The sequence below is a fragment of the Cupressus sempervirens genome, chromosome 3 (assembly GCF_028749045.1).
Source record: "Cupressus sempervirens isolate cs-2001-9-10 chromosome 3, ASM2874904v1, whole genome shotgun sequence".
In the NCBI taxonomy this organism is placed as follows: Eukaryota; Viridiplantae; Streptophyta; class Pinopsida; order Cupressales; family Cupressaceae; genus Cupressus; species Cupressus sempervirens.
In genome coordinates, this window is record NC_143120.1 from 534,396,493 (window position 1) to 534,408,083 (window position 11,591).

Below are 11,591 nucleotides of genomic sequence, written 5' to 3' on the forward strand. Positions count from 1 at the left end.
CTTTGGCTTGCCATCTCCTTCAAGTCGAGATCCCCTTCAAACCGAGATCACCTTCGAGTCGAGGTCCCCCACCGTGTTGAGATCTCCTTCGAACCGAGATCGCCTTCGAGTCGAGATCCCCCGTCATGTTGAGATTTCCTTCAGGACATCAAACAAAATGCTCATTTTCTCCCATTTTTGGTAGAAAATTTTCTATCTCATCCTCATATAATACCTGAGTAGCTTGAATGGACCAATTCTACCTTGCGTGTGCTCTTTGTACCACACTTTGAATGAAGAAAAGATGCAACCTAATTCATTATCTTCTCTAGTGTCTTCTTGCTTAATAACAATTTGAATACAACTTTGCTCCTCAAATTCTTAATTGACCAATCGATCTCATCTTCCTCAAAGAAGTTAAGGCATACTTGGGTAAGATTAGGCTCTTCTTCCCTCCAGAATATTTCTTCTAACACCAAGAATTTAAGCAAAGAAGGTAGAATCCCTAATTTTTGTGGATATTAGCATTCCATCCATACTCTTTCTTCTTTCATTTTTTACACTTATTTTCAACTTTGTCATCTAGTTGCTCAACAACCCAAAAAAATCTAGCGAATCTTTAAAGGTGAGCCATGGCTTTGTAATGTACTCACGCCAACTATAGTCTTATGGTTATGCTAATACACCCTCCTTACAATAGCTTATGTGCAATTCCATCCTGTCACACAAACAATTTCGAGCTCTGGCCTAGTGTACGACAATTTCTGCCATACAGCAACTTCTTTCCAAATTAACTAGCTGGTGTAAGATATCCTTAGTTGCACCAATTAAAGCTAAAATTCAACACCATTCAAGAGCTGATAATGTTGGTGATTAATTCAAACTAACAACTCATTACTGTTGGTGATTAATTCAAACTAACAGCTCATACTCCTCTAAATCTTAACTTCTAGTTTACTTCTAGTTTGGACGGTGAAACTGACTATTTCCATGTTGCATTATGTTAGTTGGAGATAAAACTTACATGTGTCAGTTATTGTTGGGTATTTGATCGTGATTTCCAATTTTATGGGGTGATTGGTTTTGCATAAATGCTCATGTTTTGTAATTGATACACAATGAATGAATAATAGAATTTCATTATTAACCAGCTCTGTTTTTTCTTCTATTTCTGTAATTTTTGCTTTTATCTTTCAGCAAGATCGTTCTTTAAATTTCAGATTTAGCATGAGCTGAAAATGCTACATGTTATCAGAGCCTTGGGAGCTGGAAGAAGAAGTATTATTTTTGTTGCAGGTATTGCAGATTAGAGCTTGTTTAGAATGAAAATTTTTCATTACATTGGGGGTTGTTAATGTGTTTCTATTTGTAATCACGAACTGAAAAAAAAAAATTCCATTTTGGGGGAGATCAATGATGTCTAGTATGTATTTTCATCCATCTGTTGTCAAGATAACCTCAAAAAATTATTTCTCTTGGCAAAAAGGGATAAAGGATCATTGCATTGAGCAAGATCTAATGCCCTATCTCCTTGGACACATTTCTGAGCCAAGCGAGTATGAACGGAAAATTGCATGGTTTAATAGTAATGATATTGTCTATGGACTAATATGTCTTACTATTTCTGAGGATATTTTATATCATATAGAGCATACAGAGTGCCCTTTCATTGCTTGGACCATCATCCAGCAATTGTATGGAGACATTGATTCTTCGTCTGAAAGTGATGATTCCTTGGATAACCAAGCTTCTGTGGGCGATACTAAGATTTCAGTTGCCTCATCTTGTGTGAACACATCCTTTGTGGATGATCAGTTTATTGATGACCTTGGTGCCTCTGTTGTTTCTTCAGAGATTAGAGTTGCTTCATCGAAAGCTTCCAATGTTTCTTTGCAACAGGATCATTTGTGTCTTTCGGATCCAGTTCATTGGGATAGATTTCTACCAGACATATCATATTTGTTTGTAGAATCCCTCATTTTGTATCTAGATGATAGCATTGATTTTATTCATCTTCTATTTGACAAAGGTGACTCTTCTTTAGTTGATGTGTGATGTCCTCGACGGAAAAATAAATGTAATTAATTATTTTGTGTAACGGGCCGATTGTTTTAATTTAACTCGGACCCAAATTTAATTTTTATCATAGTAGTTTGTGTCACCGTCGACTAATCTTTGTACACCCTCGAAAAGCTTTTCCCAATGGGTATTTAAGCACAGCTCGTAGTAGTCGATAGGTATGCTTTTGGAATTATATTTTCTGTACTGTGGATTCCTGCTAGAGTTCGGCATTGCTTGCCATTTCGGAAGTGAAAGACCTTCCCTATTTGGCTTGCTTGATTTCGGTGGGAATAAACCCTCACCCTAGTCCGTCGATGTTCATCTGTTTTGAATCTAGCAATTTGGAGTGCTCTCATTGATTGCAATTCGTATCGATCTGGTGGATGTTCATTCATATTGGTATGGTCATTACATTATTATTCTTCATTGATTAATTTTAATAGCTGATGGTGCACTTTCCCCTCCCTCCACCTGCAAATTACATTGATAGTTTACGCCTCACCTCCGAACGTATGGCTCCATATTTCCATCTCTGCCATCCCGTACGGACTCCACACCTTCCTGACGAACATCTTCTATACTGTACAGACATCACCATACGGGTGTCTTAGTGTACAGACAATTTCCCCCCTTCACCGTACTCACAACTTGTTCACCATACAGTCACCCAAGACACCGTACGGTCTTCCAAATTCACCGTACGGCAAACTTCCTTGCACTACCGTACGCTGACCCCACCCCCACTTTTCGTATGGCCTCACACTCCTCTTCACCGTACGGTGACTTCAATACCCGTATAGCCAACCTTCTAATCTTACACCCAACGTCCATACGGTCATTTCCACTCTGGTATAGCATGGAATCTTTACAGTGGTATCAGAGCAATCGATCCTGCCAGCCTATGATCGGTGAATGCGAGTTTATAGCCGAAAGAGAAGGACACATTATGTTGATCGAATGGTTGAAGAAAAGGAATGGGAACGGGAACCGACAGGTGCCGAACTCATTGCACTTCTGAGGGATCTTGCGCGAAACCAAGTACAGATCACTAATACTCAGCCGCTTATGGAAGAAACTCTCAAAAAGTTGGCGGAAAACAAAATTTCTAGAGAACCGAATGGACATAGTGCAGATTCGGTGGCAAGCAGATCACACCCTCGCACTGCACACTCTCGACCATCCATGCCAACTTTCCCACCACAGACTGAGACACATCACGAAGAGAGATTTCCAACCTTCGAGGAAATACGAGAGGATTGGCGGAATGCAAATCTTGAAGAAGACATCTCCTACAATGATTACGCAAATCTAAGAATGAGATACGTAGGAGGTGGAAACAAAGGAGGATTTTTTAACGATGACCTAAGGAGAAAATTGAGTAAGGTAAACCTGTCTCCATTTGACGGTTCTAGCTCCATTTCAGCGCAAGCATGGGTAATGAAAGCCGACACATACTTCCAACTAAATCCTATGCCCGAAGAAGAAGCGATCAAATTTGCCGCGTTACACTTGGAGGGCGTTGCGCACGAATGGTGGCACCACGGCACTATCACTCTTGGGCGTGATCAAATAAAGACTTATGCTGAGTTCACGGAGAGACTAATTGAACGATTTGATGGAAAAGACCCCGAGCTCAATTTCAAAGATCTGGCACAGCTGAGGCAAACGGGATCAGTGGATCAGTTCATCGCAAAGTTTCAGAAACTTTCTGTGTTGGTGACAGACATCTCTGAACGAAGGCAGGTCGTTCTCTTTATGGATGGACTGGCAGAACCACTGAAAGGTTGGGTGAAAGGATTCAACCCATCAACCTTGACGGAAGCAATCAGTAAGGTACGAAGCATGGCATCGTTGTCAACATCATCCTCATCCTCTCGAATTCATTCACATCCGAAACTGCCTACGTTCCCGAGGGACAAACCTCCGCCCAAGAAGCCATCACTGGATGAAGCATCCCAACAAGAACTCCGAAGAAAGAAGTTATGTTTTAATTGCAAGGGGCCTTGGGAATCTGGCCACCAATGCCTCAAGAAAGGGAAAATTCATTACATCGAAGTGATGTCCGATGAAGAAGATGAGCAGGATCGAGAGGAAACGCCAGTGGAAGACATCCAACCTAGCAGTGACATTGACATGGCCAACTTCAACCATACGGAGAGGATTGTCACTTTATTAAAACATGGAGGATCCATTGCCTTGGCTAGCAGTTCGAGGTGCACAGTTTTCCGTGTGCGAGGTACCCTTTAGGGACAAAGGGTCACAGTGATGCTAGATAGCAGAGCTACATTGAATTTCATAAATTCATCTTTAGTACAGCGAAGAAATCTTTCGATGGAAACACACGTGGGCTTTCAAGTCAAAGTTGTCAGAGGGACTTCCCTGCCTTGCACGCACCTAGTTCCTCAGCTGAGCATCACGATGGAAAATCACACGGTGACAGAGGACTTTTTCATAGTGGATCTGGCTGACATGGAAGTCATCCTCGGCATACAATGGATGGAGACACTTGATGAATACACTCAGAGTTTCAAGCGAATGGACTTCACTTTCGTGGCTGATGGGAAGAAGGTGGTCCTCTGAGGGATGGCAAATGAAGGACTGAAGGGAGTGTCTGCGCATCGGATGGAGGCAATCCTACGGCATGATGATGTTGCGTGGGCTGCACAATGTTTCATCTCGGCGGAACCTATTAAGGGGCACCAAACACCTCCACAGGATAAAGAGCTTCAGGATGTTTTAAGTAAGCATGAAAGGGTTTTCATGGATGTTCCTCCTGGCATACCGTCGCATCGAGGATTTGAACATACAATAGAGTTGGAACCAGGAGCGAAACCTGTTATAACCACACCGTACCGCCACCCGAAGAAGTTCAAAGATGAAATCGAACAGACAATCCAGGAGTTACTTGATAAGGGATGGATCCGTCCCAATTCTAGCCCGTTCGCATCATCAGTGGTGTTGGTCAAGAAGAAGGACGGAACGTTGCGTATGTGTGTGGACTATCGTGCACTAAACAAGAGGACAATAAAGAATAGGTACCCCATTCCGAGGATAGATGAACTGTTGGATGAACTACATGGTGCGGTCTATTTCTCAAAAATAGATCTCCGTTCCAGATACCATCAGATCTGAATGAGGGAAGAGCATGTGGAGAAAACAGCCTTTCGTTGCCATTACGGACACTATGAGTTCCTAGTGATGCCGTTCGGTCTTACCAACGCACCTGCTACATTCCAGTCATGCATGAACCGCATCTTTAACAAGCAGTTGCGTAAGTATTTGTTGGTGTTCTTTGATGATCTTCTCATTTATAGTAGGACGTGGGAGGAGCACTTGAAACATTTGAACGAGGTTCTAAGTATCATGGAAGAACAGTCCCTGTTCGCGAAACAATCCAAATGTGAGTTCGGAATGACGGAGATATTGTACTTGGGGCATGTTGTCAGTCAATATGGGGTTCAAGTGCATCAGGAGAAGATCCAAGCTATCCTCGATTGGCCTCCCCCAAAATCACTCATGGATCTGCGAGGGTTCTTCGGATTGTGCAGCTACTACAGGAGATTTGTCAAGGGTTTTTCTCAGCTCAACGCGCCTTTAACAGATCTGACAAAGAAAGGGGCTTTCCAGTGGAATGAAGAAGCACAACTCACATTCGATAAGCTAAAAGAGGCCATGAGCACTTGTCCGGTGTTGACACTGCCTGACTTCACTTGACCATTCATTTTGAAATGCGACACATCAGGGGAAGGTATTGGAGCGGTTTTGATACAAGACAGACACCCCATCGCCTATGAGAGCAGGAAGCTTACACTAGCCGAGGGCCTGTATTCCATTTATGATAAAGAAATGTTGGCCATTGTTCACGCACTGACCAAGTTCTGGCAGTACCTGGTTGGTGCCAAGTTTGTTGTCCATACAAATCACAATAGCCTGAGATATTTCCTAGAGCAGAGGGACTTGAACGAACGGCAACAAAAATGGGTAAGCAAGGTTCAATCTTTTGAATTTGACATTGAATATGTAAAGGGAAAAAACAATGTTGTTGCAAATGCCCTGTCCCAAAAACCCACCATCTGCTCACTAGAGCAAATCTCAGCTAACTAGAGGGCACAGCTGCCAGTGGAATATTCCAAAAATACTTTTGCCTGTGAAATAATGGATGGTCACATCCATGATGATTGTTATAAGACGGTGAATGATATCATCTATTATAAGGATCGAATCTACCTAGTGCCAGAATCCAAGCTTAAGCAGAAGATCCTAAAGCATATGCACAACTCCCCCCTGGCTGGTCATCCTGGCTTCCTGAAGACTTACAGAAGTATGCCGAAAAGGTTCTCATGGAAGGGATTGAAAGGGGACATGTTGCATCATGTCAGAGAATGTACTATTTGTCAACAGAACAAATTTGAACATACTCTTCCTGCCGGACTGCTACAGCCTCTGCCAATTCCCGAACATAAGTGGGAAAGTATATCAATGGATTTCATAACAAGTCTTCCCCGGGTGAACGGAAAGGATTGCATCTTTGTGGTAGTTGACAGATTGACAAAGGACGCTCACTTCTTCACCATCCCCTCAGACCTTTAGGCTGCACATGTCACCGATCTGTTTTTTAGAGAAGTCTTTTGCCTACACGGATTACCCCGAAACATCGTCAATGACCGGGATGGACGCTTCGTCAGTATCTTCTGAACAAAACTATTTCGGATGGCAAGAACTGAACTATCACCGAGCACAAGTTACCACCCACAGACAGATGGCCAAACTGAAATTGTGAACAAATGGCTTGAAGGTTATCTACGGAACTACGTCTCGACACAACAACGCGCATGGGTGAAATGGATCCACCTCGGGGACTACTGCTACAATACCACTTATCACATGTCAATCGGGATGATGCCGTTCAAGGCTCTATACGGGCACGAACCACTCTCCATCAATACAGTGCTGGGCGAGAGCCGCGCTCCAAGGGCTAAGGATTGGCTTCAAGAAGGACAAGACATTTTGAGGAGCTTGAAAGAAAACCTGCAACAAGCACAAAACCGACAAAAGGTATACGCCGACAAACACCGGTTAGAGAGGAGTTTCAAAGTGGGGGAACTGGTCTATCTCCGGTTATAACCTTATCGACAATCATCATTGAAGGGAACAGGGAAGGAGAAACTGAAGCCCTGGTTTTATGGCCCCTACCGCGTGATCTGACGCATTGGTGAGGTAGCGTACGAACTGGAGCTTCCCGAAGGTAGCCGCATTCATAATGTCTTCCATGTTTCCTGTCTGAAGAAGGCTATCGGGCAAAACATCACCGTCACTACAGATCTTCCACCACTCAATGAGGAAGGGAAACTCATCCTGGAACCTGTTGAGATTCTCAAAGTGCGCGAAAAGGTCTTGCATAACCGAACTGTGAGAGAATATTTGGTACGTTGGCGACATCTACCACTAGACGATGCAACGTGGGAGGGCGAACACATCCTACAGCATCCGACACTACATTTGCTTGATGACAAGCAAATTTCAAGGCAGGAGGACTATGATGTCCCCGATGAAAAAATAAATGTAATTAATTATTTTGTGTAACGGGCCGATTGTTTTAATTTAACTCGGACCCAAATTTAATTTTTGTCATAGTAGTTTGTGTCACCGTCGGCTAATTTTTGTACACCCTCGGAAAGCTTTTCCCGATGGGTATTTAAGCACGGTTCGTAGTAGTCGATAGGTATGCTTTTGGAATTATATTTTCTGTACTGTGGATTCCTGCTAGAGTTCGGCATTGCTCGCCATTTCGGAAGTGAAAGACCTTCCCTATTTGGCTTGCTCGATTTCGGTGGGAATAAACCCTCACCCTATTCCGTCGATGTTCATCTGTTTTGTATCCGGCAATTTGGAGTGCTCTCATTGATTGCAATTCGTATCGATCTGGTGGATGTTCATTCATATTGGTATGGTCATTACATTATTATTCTTCACTGATTAATTTTAATAGCTGATGGTGCACTTTCCCCTCCCTCCACCTGCAAATTACATTGATAGTTTACGCCTCACCTCCGAACATACGGCTCCATATTTCCATCTCTGCCATCCCGTACGGACTCCACACCTTCCTGACGAACATCTTCTATACTGTACAAACATCACCATACAGGTGTCTTAGTGTACAGACAATTTTCCCCCTTCACCGTACTCACAACCTGTTCACCATACAGTCACCCAAGACACCGTACGGTCTTCCAAATTCACCGTACGGCAAACTTCCTTGCACTACCGTACGTTGACCCCACCCCCACTTTCCATACGGCCTCACACTCCTCTTCACCGTACGGTGACTTCAATACCCGTACAGCCAACCTTCTAATCTTACACCCAACGTTCGTACGGTCATTTCCACTCTGGTATAGCACGGGATCTCTACACTTTAGTTGTTGTGAGGGAGCCTCCTGGCCCTCTTCTTCCTTCTCTACATAGTCATTCTTCACAAATTGATACGAGTTCGGATACATTTGTACAACATTCTAAGGAGATCTATTTGCCTTTTGAGGTGAAAAATGTGTCTTTTGATTATGTTCTAAAACAGTTTCTAAAAGATTATAGCTATTTCAAGATCTATATAGAGACCATGGAGCAGTTTTCAGAGGCATCATACATCTTGAGATTTCTTCCTACATATTCCTTTCAAGATTGGGGAGACTTCATTCATACATCTTCAGTTATGTTTCTCCCTAAAGGGAAGAATGTTGTTCGAAGATCATGGACCACCTTCTGCACACAGTGTCAAGCATCTACCATTCACTACACACCATGGAGGCATCTATCTTTTATTCCATTTCACCTTCTTGGAGATCTTCTTGGGGTCAAAGAAATTGTAGTATGGTAGTTTTATTGCTTCATTAGCATCTATTTTGAGGGGGGGGGGGGTTTATTCCTACTGGGCTTTCCCTCTTTCCTCTTCTTAGATTTTTCTTTTCTCCTTAGTTAGAATTAAGGGGGGGTGTTGGTGATTAATTCAAACTAACAGCTCATTACTGTTGGTGATTAATTCAAACTAACAGCTCATACTCCTCTAAATCTTAACTTCTAGTTTACTTCTAGTTTGGATGGTGAAACTGGACTATTTCCATGCTGCATTATGTTAGTTCGAGATAAAACTTACATGTGTCAGTTATGCTGGGTATTTGACCGTGATTTCCTATTCTATGAGGTGATTGGTTTTGCATAAATGCTAACGTTTTGTAATTGATACACAATGAATGAATAATAGAATTTCATTATTAACCAGCTCTGTTTTTTCTTCTATTTCTGTAATTTTTGCCTTTTATCTTTCAGCAAGATCGTTCTTTAAATTTCAGATTTAGCATGAGCTGAAAATGCTACAGATAAATGGATTGATTACTCTTTAATCATACAATCCATCACTTTGATATTCCAATTACCAAACATATCTTGATACTTAACTTGGACTGCTTTCCATTATTCAAGATTCAAATTCATTATACATGATAAGTCTTATACATGCTTTTTATAAACGGTATTGACATCATTTACGTGTAAATATATAATCTTTGAGATTCTGGATTCAAAAGAAGTCTTCTCTATTCGTATCTTCTTATCAGAAGAGGCAATTAGAAAATCGGGCTTCTTATTGTCTATGTTGACCATTAGATCATCACAGCAAGTCCATTGTATCGCAACCAGAGAAATCTGGCTTCTGTTATTCTTGACACGAAGACTCGAGCCATCCTAAATGACAAGGACAGAGTGAAGAATATCTATTTTGAATAAATTTAATATCACTTATTTGGAGAACATAATCCAACTAAATGTTAGGCACATTTCCCTGAGGTTCTGAGCCTTGAATAAATTTTGTGTACCAACAATATGATTTTTCGAAGGACATATAATTGTACTGAGGAAAACAACTTCTGTAATATTAGTTCTTAGCATAGCAGAGGATAAAGATAAATTTTACGTGTAGCACGGATCCTGCAGCGAGAAGCGCGGCGCTTGATGAGCCTTGGTTGAAGTAAATGGAGTTGAAGGAACTGGCTAAAGTATCCCTTGTCTTGTCAGATTTTGAACTGATGCTTTTAATGAGCTTAATGTGTTTCTGGCTGTGCACTGTGCTTAGCTCGTCATCAGAGGCTTCCTTAGCATTCACCGTGACACACCTGCAAGCATTTCTCGATCAGAAAGAGAACAATTGCCAGCAAAAGAGCAGGGGAGTGAAAAGAAAAAGGAGGAGAGCGAGAGTACCTTTGAACAAGGCCAGCGGAGCAAAGTTTGTCCCAGATGACCTTAATTCTTCGAGGTTCCTCGGGATGAGATTTCCCAAGAGGTCGAGCGTGTCTGCACATTCTTTCATCGTACACAATTCCCACTCTTCTGCTTTCCCTCTGCAAATCCATGGTGATTGATCCCCAGTGCGCTGGAGAACTCTGCTCCGCGCGCGTCGATTGCTTGAATTTAACGTACCCCTTCGCATCTCCAAATTCCCCCGTATTACCAAAAAGTTATACGAAAACGGGGGACTTTCGATATCCCTTTCCTTCCGTTTGCATTTTAAAAAGAAAACAATTTTATTATTTGTAGATTCAAAACTTAATTCCTTGTTTGGCTAATAAGGCCAATAAGCACCCGGTTGGGCATTTGTCGAGAGTTGTCAGCCATATCAAGTGCAGCATACCGTTCTCAACACTACCGGAAGCCCTTGCACACGTCATCTGCGACCCCACATGTTGCAAAACATTTGCAGGTGTTTGAATTAGTGGTATTCAATGAATGAATCAATGGAATATTTTAATAATGTTTGTAAGGCCAAAGTAGCATCTAAAAAGAGCACACATCTTACCAAAAAAAAGTCTAGAAACTTTAAGTCTTTTGAAATCGTTTATGTAAATCTGTTCTTCGACAATGAATGTTGATCACTAGATTTGTTCTCAAGTGTAATTGTGTTTCCTCCAAAACAGTCCTAAATTGTTGCTTCTAAAGTATCCTCATAATTGAAGTGGATGTCATTGTGTGTAAGGAATTCTATGAGAACATGTCACTTAGTCTATGTCACTATCATGTTACAAAATAAACATATTCTCTCCTCCCACTCTTCCTTTGGTATCATCCATTTGTTTTGCACCTCAAATGATGAGAGCTCGTCCTAAGTTGCACTATAAGCATTTTAGCTCCCCATTTGATATTTGCTCCTATGTATGTTTTCTCCTCACGGTCTCTCATCGGGTTAAATTCTTTGATATAAGAGTCTTTTTTGTGCCAATTTTATTTTAATCATATGAGATTCTTGAATTTTTCCTTCCTAAACTTTTTTGTTTCATCATTGTTATCTAAACATTCATGCATATTGACATTCTATTTTTCTATCCATTTGACATTTTGCTTCATCCACATGTGCTTTCTTTTGTCAAGCCTTTCCTCTATGGTTAATCTAGGCCAACGATGATTTTCCATACTTTGAGTTTTATTTAAATAGCATGATAACGGAACCATTGTTGAGGCCTTTATAGGATATATGCTTGTTTCCACCAATAGGATCTCATAGA

At 41.6% G+C, this 11,591-nt stretch overlaps 1 protein-coding gene across 2 annotated transcripts in view; it reads right to left on the bottom strand.

Moving 5' to 3' along the window:
* The window catches only part of LOC149567521 (histone deacetylase 5-like), a 107,323-nt gene extending 96,420 nt beyond the window's left edge, over positions 1-10,903 (bottom strand). Inside the window, exons 1-2 of one of the 2 annotated variants that reach the window (XM_089820740.1) lie at positions 10,294-10,903; positions 10,010-10,208 (exon numbers count right to left, since the gene is read on the bottom strand). In XM_089820740.1, the coding sequence (XP_089676866.1) occupies positions 10,010-10,208; positions 10,294-10,445 (351 nt within the window). In that variant the 5' untranslated portion in view covers positions 10,446-10,903. The remainder of the gene's footprint in view (positions 1-10,009; positions 10,209-10,293) is intronic. The other variant, XM_089820741.1, reaches the window with a different exon arrangement.
* Positions 10,904-11,591: the final 688 nt, after the last annotated feature.